Source organism: Salmo trutta, chromosome 19 (assembly GCF_901001165.1).
Source record: "Salmo trutta chromosome 19, fSalTru1.1, whole genome shotgun sequence".
In the NCBI taxonomy this organism is placed as follows: domain Eukaryota; kingdom Metazoa; phylum Chordata; class Actinopteri; order Salmoniformes; family Salmonidae; genus Salmo; species Salmo trutta.
In genome coordinates, this window is record NC_042975.1 from 2,389,127 (window position 1) to 2,406,887 (window position 17,761).

At 45.5% G+C, this 17,761-nt stretch overlaps 1 protein-coding gene across 1 annotated transcript; it reads right to left on the reverse strand.

Moving 5' to 3' along the window:
* Nucleotides 1-1,226: 1,226 nt before the first annotated feature.
* Nucleotides 1,227-13,567, reverse strand: mis18a (MIS18 kinetochore protein A). The gene is made up of 5 exons (XM_029699406.1): nucleotides 13,215-13,567; nucleotides 9,937-10,006; nucleotides 6,833-6,955; nucleotides 6,242-6,344; nucleotides 1,227-1,406 (listed from the first exon to the last, which is right to left on the reverse strand). The coding sequence occupies exons 1-5, from the start codon at nucleotides 13,525-13,527 to the stop codon at nucleotides 1,329-1,331; spliced, it is 687 nt and encodes a 228-aa protein (XP_029555266.1). The 5' UTR covers nucleotides 13,528-13,567; the 3' UTR covers nucleotides 1,227-1,328.
* Between the last annotated feature and the right edge of the window lie 4,194 nt (nucleotides 13,568-17,761).

Here is a 17,761-nt window from a genome sequence, read left to right on the forward strand (position 1 = left end):
GCAGGATCAAGGAGTTAGCCAGCTATTTATGATGGAATTAGGTTCAACATTTTGGGTCAGTTTCTCAAACACAGACTAAACCTAGTCCAGGACTAAAAATAACAGAGAAAATGCTTGTGTCCTGGAAACTGCCATGTTGAATATAATTCCATCATAAACAAAGAGAATCGAACCATCTCTTTAAGACAACAGGATATGTTACGACTTATGAACGTTTTGTTTAGAGTCACATGATCAATGAGAACAATTAACAGTATCCAAACTATGAGTTCAGACACACAACAGTTTCAAGGTGACATAAACCATAAACCACTTGGAGGGAACAATGACTTCATCACAAATGGCACCCTATTTCAATTAATTAACCCAATAGGGCTCTGGTCTAAAGTAGTGCACTATATAGGGAATAGGGTGCCATAGGGCTCTGGTCTAAAGTAGTGCACTACATAGGGAATAGGGTGCCATAGGGCTCTGGTCTAAAGTAGTGCACTACATAGGGAATAGGGTGCCATAGGGCTCTGGTCTAAAGTAGTGCACTATATAGGGAATAGGGTTCCATAGGGCTCTGGTCTAAAGTAGTGCACTATATAGGGAATAGGGTGCCATAGGGCTCTGGTCTAAAGTAGTGCACTATATAGGGAATAGGGTTCCATAGGGCTCTGGTCTAAAGTAGTGCACTACATAGGGAATAGGGTTCCATAGGGCTCTGGTCTAAAGTAGTGCACTACATAGGGAATAGGGTGCCATAGGGCTCTGGTCTAAAGTAGTGCACTATGTAGGGAATAGGGTTCCATAGGGCTCTGGTCTAAAGTAGTGCACTACATAGGGAATAGGGTTCCATAGGGCTCTGGTCTAAAGTAGTGCACTACATAGGGAATAGGGTTCCATAGGGCTCTGGTCTAAAGTAGTGCACTACATAGGGAATAGGGTGCCATAGGGCTCTGGTCTAAAGTAGTGCACTATGTAGGGAATAGGGTTCCATAGGGCTCTGGTCTAAAGTAGTGCACTACATAGGGAATAGGGTGCCATAGGGCTCTGGTCTAAAGTAGTGCACTACATAGGGAATAGGGTGCCATCCATTTAATGTGCTAGAAGTGTTTAATCCTTGTGGAACAGGTTGTGGCTGTTTGTTCCCCCATCAGAACTAACAAAGGGGGGGAGATGAATAACAGATGAGAGGGTGAAGCATCGGGGGGGGGGTGTAAAGTGGGATTTGGGGGGGGGGGGGGGGGTTGAGTTCCTTAGTCCTGTGTGTATATTTGAGACCTCACCGCCGCCCCCCCCCATCATCATGACGTAGTGTGGTCCATCACCGTCAAGGTGCAGCATCACATCTGACTTTTACTCTGCTGGTCACCTTCCAGCACCAACAACCTCTTCCCCATAGACAGAGTCACCGCCTTAATCTAGAGAAGGGGACAGAGGGGAGGGAGGGGAGAGAGGCGGGGGAGAGAGGAGGGGAGGGAGGAAGAGAGGGACAGAGGGGAGGGAGGGAGAGAGGGACAGAGGGGAGGGAGGGAGAGAAGGGAAGTGAGGAGGGGGAGCAGAGGAGGAGAGGAGAGAGAGAACGAAGGGAGAGAGGGAGGGATGGAGGAGAGAAGAGAGAACGGAGGGAGAGAGGGAGGGATGGAGGAGAGAAGAGAGAACGGAGGGAGAGAGGGAGGGATGGAGGAGAGAAGAGAGAACGGAGGGAGAGAGGGAGGGATGGAGGAGAGAAGAGAGAGAACGAAGGGAGAGGGGGAGGGATGGAGGAGAGAAGAGAGAACGGAGGGAGAGAGGGAGGGATGGAGGAGAGAAGAGAGAGAACGAAGGGAGAGAGGGAGGGATGGAGGAGAGAAGAGAGAGAACGAAGGGAGAGAGGGAGGGATGGAGACGATGAGAAGCCGTTAAATTTACAAGGTCTAAAACCCAAACATGGTCTCTCTGCCTCTCAGACAGAATACATTAAGAAAACAAGTGTCTGAGTAAAGGAATCAGCATGTATCAGTTCAGCTGGCTTCGAGTCCAACGAGTGTGTTCGCATTAAAACACCTTCGCTTGAAAAAAAAGCGGCAATAATACTGTTTGTCCATTCTGAGACGACGTAGCTGGTATACACTTCCTCAAATTAGAATTAATCCAAGATACTGTAACTCGAGAAATCGGTCATTAATTCACATTTTTGCTGAAGAGATCTTAGGTCACACGATTTAACATCGAACTAAGATGACCGGTGAAGTATTTTTCTATCAAGGAGTTCAACGAGAAAACTTGTTTTCATGCAAAGACTTGATTGAAGAATCACCACCAAAAAAAAGTGTGCCGGAACAGCAGACAACACCCCAGCCAGAGTCCGCAACCCCAGCCCCAAAACTAGAGTCCCCAAAACACAGCCCCAAAACTAGAGTCCCCAAAACACAGCCCCAAAACTAGAGTCCCCAAAACACAGCCCCAAAACACAGCCCCAAAACTAGAGTCCCCAAAACACAGCCCCAAAACACAGCCCCAAAACACAGCCCCAAAACACAGCCCCAAAACTAGAGTCCCCAAAACACAGCCCCAAAACTAGAGTCCCCAAAACACAGCCCCAAAACTAGAGTCCCCAAAACACAGCCCCAAAACTAGAGTCCCCAACCCCAGCCCCAAAACTAGAGTCCCCAAAACACAGCCCCAAAACTAGAGTCCCCAAAACACAGCCCCAAAACTAGAGTCCCCAAAACACAGCCCCAAAACTAGAGTCCCCAAAACACAGCCCCAAAACTAGAGTCCCCAACCCCAGCCCCAAAACTAGAGTCCCCAAAACACAGCCCCAAAACTAGAGTCCCCAAAACACAGCCCCAAAACTAGAGTCCCCAAAACACAGCCCCAAAACTAGAGTCCCCAACCCCAGCCCCAAAACTAGAGTCCGCAACCCCAGCCCCAAAACTAGAGTCCCCAAAACACAGCCCCAAAACTAGAGTCCCCAAAACACAGCCCCAAAACTAGAGTCCCCAACCCCAGCCCCAAAACTAGAGTCCCCAAAACACAGCCCCAAAACTAGAGTCCCCAAAACACAGCCCCAAAACTAGAGTCCCCAAAACACAGCCCCAAAACTAGAGTCCCCAACCCCAGCCCCAAAACTAGAGTCCGCAACCCCAGCCCCAAAACTAGAGTCCCCAAAACACAGCCCCAAAACTAGAGTCCCCAAAACACAGCCCCAAAACTAGAGTCCCCAACCCCAGCCCCAAAACTAGAGTCCCCAACCCCAGCCCCAAAACTAGAGTCCCCAAAACACAGCCCCAAAACTAGAGTCCCCAAAACACAGCCCCAAAACTAGAGTCCCCAACCCCAGCCCCAAAACTAGAGTCCCCAAAACACAGCCCCAAAACTAGAGTCCCCAACCCCAGCCCCAAAACTAGAGTCCCCAAAACACAGCCCCAAAACTAGAGTCCCCAAAACACAGCCCCAAAACTAGAGTCCCCAAAACACAGCCCCAAAACTAGAGTCCGCAACCCCAGCCCCAAAACTAGAGTCCCCAAAACACAGCCCCAAAACTAGAGTCCCCAACCCCAGCCCCAAAACTAGAGTCCCCAAAACACAGCCCCAAAACTAGAGTCCCCAAAACACAGCCCCAAAACTAGAGTCCCCAAAACACAGCCCCAAAACTAGAGTCCCCAAAACACAGCCCCAAAACTAGAGTCCCCAAAACACAGCCCCAAAACTAGAGTCCGCAACCCCAGCCCCAAAACTAGAGTCCCCAAAACACAGCCCCAAAACTAGAGTCCCCAAAACACAGCCCCAAAACTAGAGTCCCCAAAACACAGCCCCAAAACTAGAGTCCCCAAAACACAGCCCCAAAACTAGAGTCCCCAAAACACAGCCCCAAAACTAGAGTCCCCAAAACACAGCCCCAAAACTAGAGTCCCCAAACACAGCCCCAAAACTAGAGTCCCCAAACACAAAACTAGAGTCCCCAAAACACAGCCCCAAAACTAGAGTCCCCAAAACACAGCCCCAAAACTAGAGTCCCCAAAACACAGCCCCAAAACTAGAGTCCCCAACCCCAGCCCCAAAACTAGAGTCCCCAAAACACAGCCCCAAAACTAGAGTCCCCAAAACACAGCCCCAACCCTAGAGTCCCCAAAACACAGCCCCAAAACTAGAGTCCCCAAAACACAGCCCCAAAACTAGAGTCCCCAAAACACAGCCCCAAAACTAGAGTCCCCAAAACACAGCCCCAAAACTAGAGTCCCCAAAACACAGCCCCAAAACTAGAGTCCGCAACCCCAGCCCCAAAACTAGAGTCCCCAAAACACAGCCCCAAAACTAGAGTCCCCAAAACACAGCCCCAAAACTAGAGTCCCCAAAACACAGCCCCAAAACTAGAGTCCCCAAAACACAGCCCCAAAACTAGAGTCCCCAAAACACAGCCCCAAAACTAGAGTCCCCAAAACACAGCCCCAAAACTAGAGTCCCCAAAACACAGCCCCAAAACTAGAGTCCCCAAAACACAGCCCCAAAACTAGAGTCCGCAACCCCAGCCCCAAAACTAGAGTCCCCAAAACACAGCCCCAAAACTAGAGTCCCCAAAACACAGCCCCAAAACTAGAGTCCCCAAAACACAGCCCCAAAACTAGAGTCCGCAACCCCAGCCCCAAAACTAGAGTCCCCAAAACACAGCCCCAAAACTAGAGTCCCCAAAACACAGCCCCAAAACTAGAGTCCGCAACCCCAGCCCCAAAACTAGAGTCCCCAACCCCAGCCCCAAAACTAGAGTCCCCAAAACACAGCCCCAACCCTAGAGTCCCCAAAACACAGCCCCAAAACTAGAGTCCCCAAAACACAGCCCCAACCCTAGAGTCCCCAAAACACAGCCCCAAAACTAGAGTCCCCAAAACACAGCCCCAACCCTAGAGAGTCCCCAAAACACAGCCCCAAAACTAGAGAGTCCCCAAAACACAGCCCCAAAACTAGAGAGTCCCCAAAACACAGCCCCAACCCTAGAGAGAGAGAGAGAGAGACCAAAACACAGCCCCAACCCTAGAGAGTCCCCAAAACACAGCCCCAACCCTAGAGTCCCCAAAACACAGCCCCAAAACTAGAGAGTCCCCAAAACACAGCCCCAACCCTAGAGAGAGAGAGACCAAAACACAGCCCCAACCCTAGAGAGAGAGAGACCAAAACACAGCCCCAACCCTAGAGAGAGAGAGACCAAAACACAGCCCCAACCCTAGAGAGAGAGAGACCAAAACACAGCCCCAACCCTAGAGAGAGAGAGAGACCAAAACACAGCCCCAACCCTAGAGAGAGAGAGAGACCAAAACACAGCCCCAACCCTAGAGAGAGAGAGAGACCAAAACACAGCCCCAACCCTAGAGAGAGAGAGAGACCAAAACACAGCCCCAACCCTAGAGAGAGAGAGAGACCAAAACACAGCCCCAACCCTAGAGAGAGAGAGACCAAAACACAGCCCCAACCCTAGAGAGAGAGAGACCAAAACACAGCCCCAACCCTAGAGAGAGAGAGAGACCAAAACACAGCCCCAACCCTAGAGAGAGAGAGAGAGAGAGAGAGAGAGCCCAAAACACAGCCCCAACCCTAGAGAGACCAAAACAAACAAAATCTCATAATAATATCTGCACAAACGCTACTGTTTCAGCTGGGAAGCATGCGGATGCCTTCAGTCAGACCCCCCTGCCCTACACACACAGAGAGAGATATAAACAGAGAAGGACATTCCATTGTTCCTGCTGGTCCAGTATAGAGGAGTGTCTGACTGACATTACTGAGCAACACCGCCATCTAGTGTGGGTTTTACTCAAGACAAACCACAGGTACCAAAGCAGACAAACCACAGGTACCAAAGCAGACAAACCACAGGTACCAAAGCAGACAAACCACAGGTACCAAAGCAGACAAACCACAGGTACCAAAGCAGACAAACCACAGGTACCAAAGCAGACAAACCACAGGTACCAAAGCAGACAAACCACAGGTACCAAAGCAGACAAACACAGGTACCAAAGCAGGGCTAGGGCTCTGACCTAAAGTAGTCCACTATATAGGGAATAGGGTGCCATAGGGCTCTGGTCTAAAGTAGTGCACTATATAGGGAATAGGGTTCCATAGGGCTCTGGTCTAAAGTAGTGTACTATATAGGGAATAGGGTGCCATAGGGCTCTGGTCTAAAGTAGTGTACTATATAGGGAATAGGGTTCCATAGGGCTCTGGTCTAAAGTAGTGCACTATATATAGGGAATAGTTAAAGGAGTGTTAGGGTTACCTCATCCAGTTGTCGCTCTATATGCTGTCTGTACTCCAGAGTGACCGGCTGCTGTTTGGGACTCACTGCTGCCACCTGCTGACTGGAAGACCCCAGGACATAGCTGCATGGACCACAGAATTAGTTTTTTTTTTTTTAGATCAATCCAAATTATTATTTTTTAAAGCCGTTCAGAATAGACAAACTATTGTCTCGTAATCCAGCTAAAATATTTTAGCAAGGCTGTTACTACTAGCAACATGATCTGGCATTTTGAGTGTCAGAGAAAAATGCTGTGTGATGGTATGAGAGAGAAACAACACTAGAGATTCATATTTCCACACAGACCTACAAAAAAAACTTGAAAACAAATTTAAAAAACATTGATAAACTCCCATTTCTGTTACGTAAAATACCTGCGTTCGATGACAGCAGCGAGATCTGCGGCCCGTTGTCATGAAAACAGGGCAACCAGTGCTGCATAAATGTCGTAAAAACCACCAATATTTAACTGTCCATTTTTAAAATTCCCCCACTATAAATACTACAACTACTGCAGTCACTGGTTCAAGTCCTGCTCAGACTGCCCCCATATATCGCTACATGGCTCACCTCTCTATGGCAGCCACATCGAGGCAGAACAGAGATCTGATGTAGTCCAGTTTCCTGGGTGTAGAGATGTAGACCATGCCTAGCAGAGAGCTGCAGCCACAACAGGTCAGGTGGACTACCAGGCTATAACAGGGGGGGAAAAAATCACACAACAGGTCAGGTAGACTACCAGGCTGTAACAGGTCAGGGAGACTACCAGGCTGTAACAGGTCAGGGAGACTACCAGGCTGTAACAGGTCAGGGAGACTACCAGGCTGTAACAGGTCAGGGAGACTACCAGGCTGTAACAGGTCAGGGAGACTACCAGGCTGTAACAGGTCAGGGAGACTACCAGGCTGTAACAGGTCAGGGGGACTACCAGGCTGTAACAGGTCAGGGGGACTACCAGGCTGTAACAGGTCAGGGAGACTACCAGGCTGTAACAGGTCAGGGAGACTACCAGGCTGTAACAGGTCAGGGAGACTACCAGGCTGTAACAGGTCAGGGAGACTACCAGGCTGTAACAGGTCAGGTAGACTACCAGGCTGTAACAGGTCAGGGAGACTACCAGGCTGTAACAGGTCAGGGAGACTACCAGGCTGTAACAGGTCAGGGAGACTACCAGGCTGTAACAGGTCAGGGAGACTACCAGGCTGTAACAGGTCAGGGAGACTACCAGGCTGTAACAGGTCAGGGGACTACCAGGCTGTAACAGGTCAGGGAGACTACCAGGCTGTAACAGGTCAGGTAGACTACCAGGCTGTAACAGGTCAGGTAGACTACCAGGCTGTAACAGGTCAGGTAGACTACCAGGCTGTAACAGGTCAGGGAGACTACCAGGCTGTAACAGGTCAGGGAGACTACCAGGCTGTAACAGGTCAGGGAGACTACCAGGCTGTAACAGGTCAGGGGGACTACCAGGCTGTAACAGGTCAGGTAGACTACCAGGCTGTAACAGGTCAGGTAGACTACCAGGCTGTAACAGGTCAGGTAGACTACCAGGCTGTAACAGGTCAGGTGGACTACCAGGCTGTAACAGGTCAGGTGGACTACCAGGCTGTAACAGGTCAGGTGGACTACCAGGCTGTAACAGGTCAGGGAGACTACCAGGCTGTAACAGGTCAGGGAGACTACCAGGCTGTAACAGGTCAGGGAGACTACCAGGCTGTAACAGGTCAGGGAGACTACCAGGCTGTAACAGGGGGGAGAAAATCACACAACAGGTCAGGTAGACTACCATTTTAAAACGTCCATGTAATATAGTCTACCTACACCATCACAATAAATCCATGTAATATAGTCTACCTACACCATCACAATAAATCCATGTAATATAGTCTACCTACACCATCACAATAAATCCATGTAATATAGTCTACCTACACCATCACAATAAATCCATGTAATATAGTCTACCTACACCATCACAATAAATCCATGTAATATAGTCTACCTACACCATCACAATAAATCCATGTAATATAGTCTACCTACACCATCACAATAAATCCATGTAATATAGTCTACCTACACCATCACAATAAATCCATGTAATATAGTCTACCTACACCACCACAATAAATCCATGTAATATAGTCTACACCATCACAATAAATCCATGTAATAAAGACTACACCATCACAATAAATCCATGTAATATAGTCTACCTACACCATCACAATAAATCCATGTAATATAGTCTACCTACACCATCACAATAAATCCATGTAATATAGTCTACCTACACCATCACAATAAATCCATGTAATATAGTCTACCTACACCATCACAATACATCCATGTAATATAGTCTACCTACACCACCACAATAAATCCATGATTTATTTTAGACAGGTCTAAAGAAACATGATATGAAGAAAATGTAGTCTATTTCAGAAGAACTGAATAGCATACTCTGAGTTGTCCTTATGTTAGGTCCTGATCTGGTTGTGCCATATGGCTGTGGGCTACACTAGTTCATTTAGCAGGTCCTGATCTGGCTGTGCCATATGGCTGTGGGCTACACTAGTTCATTTAGCAGACAAGATTTACTTAGAATTCCATGGTATTATTTTATAGTATGAAGAATACAATTGAACAGAAATGTGTTGAGCGGTTAACAAAGAAATAGTTACTCATATGCTTAGAGTTAAAGTAACTTCAGTTGTTCTACAAATGTTGGGTTATGTTTCGATGTTTAATACATTGTAAGGCTGCATGATGAGACTAATGATGATTTGTAAAAAATAGCTTAAAAAAAAAAAAGGCATGAGCTCTGCTTTGTTTTTTTGCGCAGGCTGTACACACTTCATCAGTCTCTCATTCACAATTTGACAAGCGCTTGATAATGCCTCAAATTTCACTGTGGCATCACCGCAATATGTCATACTTTGACTAAAATGAGGGACCGGGTTCCACAATTCTAACCCCGCGGTACCAGGTTCCACAATTCTAACCCCGCGGTACCAGGTTCCACAATTCTAACCCTATAGTCCATCACAATGCGACAGAGCTAGTACTTTTCCCTGGCATACCTTCTCTCTTCAGTCATTTTTTTGGGGAGGGCTACTTTTAATTCAACTTGAGTTAAATACATTTTCTGTAACATTACTTTTACTTGAGTACAGATTTTGAGTACTTCTCTTTCGCGTACACCTATGCATCACATGACATCATTGGATGAATAGTAAATCTCATGTGGGCAGAATCTGCATGTCGACCGAAGAATCTGCAGGGACTGAATGTGAGATAACGTGCAGCATTAGTTACGTTTTTTATTATTTTGAAATCACTGGTTATATGGACGTGTCAGGATTGGGGCAAAGGTGGTGCGTCAACTGATTTTCCTCGAGTGCTTGGCGTGCGCCCACGTGGATTGGAAGGGCGAGGGGCTTTGACTGAGAGTTTCCTTTTGCGAGGGTGGAGACTCCATTTCTAACACGTATGAACACAGAAGTTAATCACACGGCTGACCAAATTACGCAAGATTTTACTTCTGGGTTAATATAGATACGATTTAATAAGAACATTCTGTCTATGACGATGAAGGTAAACATTGAGGAATTTGGTAGAGAGTATTTAGCAGCTAGACAGACAGACAGACAGACGCGCTCGCTCTGACTTACCAGCCTAGATCCTTCTTACAGGTACCTGAGAAGTGAGTTTCTTTGCCAACCAAAACATTGTCACTGACACCTGCAATAAAAGAAAAAAAACAGAGGGAATTATTCAGTCTCTTTGGGAAATTGGGAAACATTATCTAATTAGGTACCTAAGTGCTTGGAAATCAATCTGTCTTGTCCTTAGACATAAGCGACTTGTCCCGAAGCCACTCTAGCGTTGTCTTGGCTGTGTGCTTAGGGTCGTTGTCCTGTTGGAAGGTGAACCTTCACCCCAGTCTGAGGTCCTGAGCACTCTGGAGCAGGTTTTCATCAAAGATCTCTCTGTACTGTGCTCAGTTCATCTTTGCCTCCATCCTGACTAGTCTCCCAGTACCTGCCGCTGAAAAACATCCCCACAGCATGATACTGCCACCACCATGCTTCACCGTAGGGATGGAACCAGGTTTCCTCCAGACGTGACGCTTGGTATTCAGGCCAAAGAGTTCAATCTTGGTTTAATCTCTTTAGGTACCTTTTGGCAAACTCCAAGTGGGCTGTCATGTGCCTTTTACTGAGGAGTGGCCACTCTACCATAAAGGCCTGATTGGTGGAGTGCTGCAGAGATGGTTGTCCTTCCTGGAAGGTTCTCCCATCTCCACAGAGGAACTGTGGATGTCTGTCAGTGTGACCATCGGGTTCTTGGTCATCTCCCTGACCAAGGCCCTTCTCCCCCGATTGCTCAGTTTGGTCAGCTCTAGGAAAAGTCTTGGTGGATCCAAACTACTTCTATTTAAGAATGATGGAGGCCACTGTGTTCTTGGGGACCTTCAACGCTGCAGAAATGTTTTGGTACCCTTCCCCAGATCTGTGCCTCGACACAATCCTGTCTCGGAGCTCTACGGACAATTCCTTCAACCTTATGGCTTGGTTTTTGCTCTGACATGCACTGTCAGCTGTGGGACCTTATATAGACAGGTGTGTGCCTTTCAAAATCATGTCCAATCAATTGAATTTACTCCAATCAAGTTGTAAAAACATCTCAAGGATGATCAATGGAAACAGGATGCACCTGAGCTCAGTTTAGAGTCTAATACTTATGTAAATAAGGTACCTGTTGTTTATTTGTAATAAAGTCGGAAACATTTCTAAAAACTTGTTTTCGCTTTGTCCTTATGGGGTATTATGTGTAGATTGCAGAGTATTTTTTATTGAATCTATTTTAAAATTAAGGCTGAAAAGTAACAAAATGTGGAAAAAGTCAAGGGGTCAGAAGGATTACTTTATCCTATCCCAGGTATTCCTTAAAGAGGTGGGGTTTCAGGTGTCTCCGGAAGGTGGTGATTGACTCCGCTGTCCTGGCGTCGTGAGGGAGCTTGTTCCACCATTGGGGTGCCAGAGCAGCGAACAGTTTTGACTGGGCTGAGCGGGAACTGTGCTTCCTCAGAGGTAGGAGGGCGAGCAGGCCAGAGGTGGATGAACGCAGTGCCCTTTTTTGGGTGTAGGGCCTGATCAGAGCCTGAAGGTACGGAGGTGCCGTTCCCCTCACAGCTCCGTAGGCAAGCACCATGTACTTGTAGCGGATGCGAGCTTCAACTGGAAGCCAGTGGAGTGTGCGGAGGAGCAGGGTGACGTGAGAGAACGGGAAGGTTGAACACCAGACGGGCTGCGGCGTTCTGGATGAGTTGTAGGGGTTTAATGGCACAGGCAGGGAGCCCAGCCAACAGCGAGTTGCAGTCATCCAGACGGGAGATGACAAGTGCCTGGATTAGGACCTGCGCCGCTTCCTGTGTGAGACAGGGTCGTACTCTGCGAATGTTGTAGAGCATGAACCTACAGGGTCACCGCCTTGATGTTAGCTGAGATGGGGTGTATGGTGTGGTGTATGGTAACGAATGATTGTAATTTTAAATTATGTAACATTCCAACCTTGTTTAGCAGTACTTAGTCCAAATAAATAAATAAATAAATAATTAATTCCACTAGTTAATATGGTACTGTATATAGCTCCATTCTATGTGTTAATATTTCTCTTTAACATTGCATCCTTGGGAAGGGCTCTTGATGCTTAAGTCCACACTTGTGGTATTCTGCACATGTGACAAATCAAAGTTGACTTTTATTTGGAAGGAAACAGCAAATTCCACTGTTGTGGCTACCTTCACATGGGTAGGGACCGATGATGTCGGGCTGCGTTCAGCAGGAGAAGGACAAAAAATGTGACATGGTCAGTCAATCCTGAAAATTTAAAAGAACTTTGAAAAGTTTCTTCAAGTGCAGTCGCAAAAACCATCAAGCGCTATGATGAAACTGGTTCTCATGAGGACCTCCACAGGAAAGACCCAGAGTTACCTCTGCTGCAGAGGATAAGTTCATTAGAGTTACCAGCCTCAGAAATTGCAGCCCAAATAAATGATTCACAGAGTTCAAGTAACAGACACATCTCAACATTGGACAATGTTCCTCCTGCGTCAGAAGCTAACGAGGATTCTTAATAAATACATTTCTATCTGGAAGTTGGACACATTTTTTGTTGTTGTCCTTCCTCCTGCTGAACGCACCCCGGCTTGTCCGACATCATTCTTGGGGGTCCAAAAATACATGTTATGTAGAACAAACATACCTCTCTGATTCTAACAAATTAGGTTAGTTCTATTCATGGTGTTTCTATCTGCAAAGTCACTTTTCTTTATGTCTTTTTCTTTATGGAGACCAGAACAAATTCACTTTTTTTTAGTGTGAGTTACAGAGATGTGTTATTGAAAGCAAGTCTAAGAAGCGGTAGATATTATAGATATTTTCTGTGCGCACTATTTCTATGCTTCCGTGATTAGCTTTCGTTTTTGCATCTTTTACTTTTTTGGTTTTGTGTACACCAGTTTTCAAAACAGCTGAAAATACATAATTTTTTGGATTAAGGAAAATATATATATTTCACAGTGGTTAAGAAGGTACAAATGATTCTCTACACACTATCCTCGGTCGTTTTGTTACAAACTGAAATTAGGAAAACTATTTTAAATTTTAGTAACCAGGAAATGACTATTATAATTTCATGTCGGACGGAGCGATGTCTGCATTTTGCAGCTTTAATTCTCCATTGTTGGTAAAAGGACTCGCACTGTAATTCAGTATTTCACGGTAAAGTCTACACCTGTTGTATTCAGCGCAGAGGACAAATATACCTTGAAGTATTGCATTTACATACTGACACAACCAAAGTTCTCACTATCCATAAAAAAAATAACCTAAAATGTAGTTAGCATTATATAGTTAGGACAGAGTTTATTAACTAAACAACTTACGTTTCAGCAGTATTTGATTTTGTTCGTCCTCACTCCCAGCCCAAGACAACGAGTCACCGACAGGCAACTTACAACTCCCGCAGAGAAAGACGACCGGCGGGTCGCCGCCATCCTCTTCATCTTCTTCTACTAATGTCATCCCATGTTTAAAGTTGTCCTTCATCATGGTTGAGTCGGAATAACCTCCATCGTTGACGGTGACCTCAAATGTCACGTTTGAATCTTTGCAAAGTGCTCTTTTCCCCGACATGTTGTTTTTCTTTTTTCGAACTTGGGCGGGTTGGTAACAAGACAGTCGCAGGAAATACGTCATACGGCCCGCCAAAGCGGAAGTTTCATGACTTCCTGTCAAGGTTTTTTTTTTTTTGACTAGACGGGATACAGTTCTTCTTCGATGAGGTTTAAACGGCAGTCACATGCCCCGAATATAACATATTATAACCTTACCGTGAAATGTTTACTTACAAGCCCTTATTAAACAACAATGCATTTTTTTTTAAAGAAAATAGAATTAAGAAAATATTTAAAAAATAATCTAAAGCAAAAACAAAATGTTACAATAATGAGGTTATATACATAGGGGGTATATGACCCGATGAAAATGTATTTTCCCAGTCCAGCACGTTTTTTTCTCTCCAAGTTCACAGCTGTTTTTGAACTCGGGCAGATGACAGCTCACCCATTGTCTTCATCAAAATTACGGCTCGTCTCTTAACCCGCTCATCGTTCCCTTATGCCAGAGTTTGTACGTCTCAATTCTTATATTGCTTATCGAGGTATAGCTCATTAGTATATTATTTCTCATTTTAGGCATTGTTGGAATTATGTATTTCTTAGTTTTTCTTACTTTTGAGTATTATAAATAGCTCATGTAGATACTATATGTTGTTGGTTCTGTGACCACGTTTCCCTTGTGACAGTCTCTTCCCATTAAAATAAATACAAAATCAACACCAAGTTCATGAACAGACCCATGTAATTACAGCTGATATTGCGAGGGTTGTTTGGTTTGCGCAATGTGCTGTCTGTGCATCGCTATACTGTCTATAAAAGTGGATCCTCGTCATTGCATTTTGTACTTTTATGACCACATAGGCTAACGAAAATACTTAAAATGGTAACCGCTTCTCTCTGGCTCTCTCGGTGTGCTGACTTAAAGAAGAGGCCTCCAACATCTTGATGAAATGCATCTGAACGAACATCTGAATTTCTGTTGGTGTCCATTTTGAAAGTGCTGAATAAAGTCCTACCTCAGCTTATTTGCACTTAATGATATAAGAACAAACATTGATTTTTCTGAACATAAATGTAATCGTGTGTGTAAAGTTCAAAAGTCTAAATTCAGCATTCGTTATTTTTTTGAAGAATGCTGTTCTTATCGAGATACACAAATCCACAAGGAGTCAGTAGAAATGATTTAAAATGTATTTAAGCAAGTCAGCCATGACAGCTATGTTTTATAAAAGGCAGTAAATGAGGATGAATGAACTGTTTCGCTGCCAGACGAGGCTCGGTTGAAATCCAGGTGTATTTGGGACGTAACAAGTCTCTCCAGTCTCCGGCGTATTCTGGTGACCCATTTCCTTGTAACTAAACCGTTTCAGTATGAGCTCATCATCCACAGGAATGGCTCGTTTCGTCACACTACTGTAGGTTTACATAGGGAACAGACGAATTACCTGTCAAAAGCCGGTGCGTTGCCCTCATACCCTCACGGGGGGGGGGTTGAGTTCCAAATTGAGCAGCAGCTGCTAAAAGAAATTAGGTCCTACAAATATTAAAATATAAAATGTTTTTTTTTGACTGAAATACATTTTTTTTTTAAATAAAAAATACATGCAAGACTGAATGGGAGACAAAACAAGCAACAAATGAAGATAGATACTTTTCACAAGCCTATTCTAACCCTTACCCTAGCCTTAGTGTAACCGATGTGAAATGGCTAGTTAGGGCCGTGGCTCTTGTGGGTAAAGATGCTTCATGGGTGTCAGTTGTTGATGTGTGCAGAGGGTCCCTGATGTGTGCAGAGGGTCCCTGGTTCGAGCTCGGGTTGAGGCGAAGAGAGGGACGGAACCTACACTGTTACATTAGCTAGCTGGATTGTTTACCAGTTGCAAAAAAAAAAAAGCTAAACTAAGTTCCTAAAAGCTACACTATATATACAAAAGTATGTGGACACCCCTTCAAATTTGTGGATTCAGCTATTTCAGCAACGCTGTTCCTGACAGGTGTATAAAATCGAGCATACAGCCATGCAATCTCCATAAACAAATATTGGCAGTAGAATGGCCCATACTGAAGAGCTCAGTGACTTTCAAAGTGGCATCATCATAGGATGCCACCTTTCCAAAAAAGTAAGTTCTTCAAATTTCTGCCCTGCTAGAGATGCCTCGGTCAACTGTAAGAGCTGTTATTGTGAAGTGGAAACATCTAGGACCAACAACTGCTCACAGAATGGGACCGCTGAAGCTCGTAGAATGTCTGTCCTCGGTTGCAACACTCACTACTGAGGTCCAAACTGCCTCTGGAAGCAACAAGAAGTGTTGGTCGGGACCTTTATGAAATGGGTTTCCATGGCCGAGCAGCAGCACATAAGCCTCAGATCACCATGTGCAATGCCCAGCATCGGCTGGAGTGGTGTAAAGCTTGCCGCCATTGAACTCTAGAGCAGTGGAAACGCTTTCTCTGGAGTGATGAATCACGCTTCACCATCTAGCAGTCCGACGGATTAATCTGGGTTTGGCGGATTCCAGAATGCATAGTGCCAACTGTAAAGTTTGGTGGAGGAGGAATAATGGTCCTGGGCTGTTTTTCATGGTTCAGGCCCCTTAGTTCCAATGAAGGGAAATCTTAACGCTACAGCATACAATGACATTCTAGACTATTCTGTGCTTCCAACTTTGTGGCAACAGTTTGGAGAAGGCCCGTTCCTGTTTCAGCAGGACAATGCCCCCGTGCACAAAGCGAGGTCCATACAGAAATGGTTTGTAGAGATCAGTGTGGAAGAACTTGACTGGTCTGCACAGAGCCCTGACCTCAACCCCATCGATCACCTTTGTGATGAATTGGAACACCGACTGCGAGCCAGGCCTAATCACCCAACATCAGTGCCCAACTCACTAATGGTCTTGTGGCTGAATGGAAGCAAGTCCCTGCAGCAATGTTCCAACATCTAGTGGAAAGCCTTCCCAGAAGAGTGGAGGCTGTTATAGCAGCAAAGGGGGGGGACCAACTCCATATTAAATGCCAATGATTTTGGAATGAGATGTTAAGCGAGCAAGTGTCCACATACTTTAGGTCATCTAGTGTAGCTAGCTAAGTAAACGATAGCTAATTAACACATAGAGAAAAGACAAAAGGAGGACAGACGATAAAGGACATGAAAGTAAAACAGTTCTCTAAAGATACAAGACACAACCATGTTTTGGAAAAGGTAGGACTCTGCTGCAACGTTGTAGCCAACATCACCAGCGTTGCTATGGAAATTGTTTACCCACTCAGACATCCAAAGGGAGAAAGCTGTCAAAGGTTTGTTGATGGGACAGAACCACGAATGCCTGTTTGTACATCAAAACAAGAGCAATTGTCATATTTAATTGCACATGAGGGCACACATGGAAAAGGGTTATTTGCAACCATTTCCCTTTCTCAAGTCTGTCAGATCAGCATTTTTGAAGAAGCTGACCAGAGCAACACGTATCAAACAGTAAACTTATAATAATGGAACTGTATTGATGGTCATTTTAACATCTTGACCATGTTCTGTTATAATATCCACCCGGCACAGCCAGAAGAGGACTGGCCACCCCTCATAGCCTGGTTCCTCTCTAGGTTTCTTCCTAAGTTTTGGCCTTTCTAGGGAGTTTTTCCTAGGGAGTTTTTCCTAGCCACCGTGCTTCTTTCACATACATTGCTTGCTGTTTGGGGTTTTAGGCTGGGTTTCTGTACAGCACTTTGAGATATCAGCTGATGTACGAAGGGCTATATAAATAAATTTGATTTGAATGATTCAAACCTCCAGGCTTTAGGGAATATGTTTGCTACCCTAAAAGCAGAAGCTGAACTCATCTCAGAAACTGGGGAGAAAGTAGAGGGAGATGACGGTGAAAAGCAGGCCCCAACGGTCTCTGTGACCCAGCAAGAAGCCCCCCAGTGTCCCTCTACCTACCTCACCTGCAACAGACAGAGCCAAGAACAGGCCTACAACACCAAGAACACCTGCTATGCAACGTTTCCATAACACCCTCTCTCTAGTTGAAGCAGAGGTCATATAACTCAGAGAGAACAAGCTTCAAGAGGAGGACACTGTCCAAAAACTAAAAGAAGAGATGAAACAGTTCAGGGAGGAGAGCAGAGCATCTATTGCTAAATTAGAAAGCAGAATGGACAAACTGAGTCAGACAAATGACGACCTCAGAGACCATCTGAGCACAAGGAGAGAGGAGCCTGAGCAGAGAGAGAGGTACATTGACCCCCTCAACCAGCAGCTAGTCATTATTATGTCCTCTGCATCTAGAGAACATGTCCACTAGCTTGGCATAACACAA

Bases quoted from the DNA above. Each gene is read 5' to 3' on its own strand.
- mis18a (XM_029699406.1), bottom strand. From the start codon at position 13,527: ATGACGTATTTCCTGCGACTGTCTTGTTACCAACCCGCCCAAGTTCGA. The intron at 6,345-6,832 runs GTGAGCCATGTA...TGGTCCATGCAG, and splicing joins GATGTGGCTGCCATAGAGAG to CTATGTCCTGGGGTCTTCCA. The intron at 1,407-6,241 runs GTAACCCTAACA...CCCCTTCTCTAG, and splicing joins TAGAGCGACAACTGGATGAG to ATTAAGGCGGTGACTCTGTC.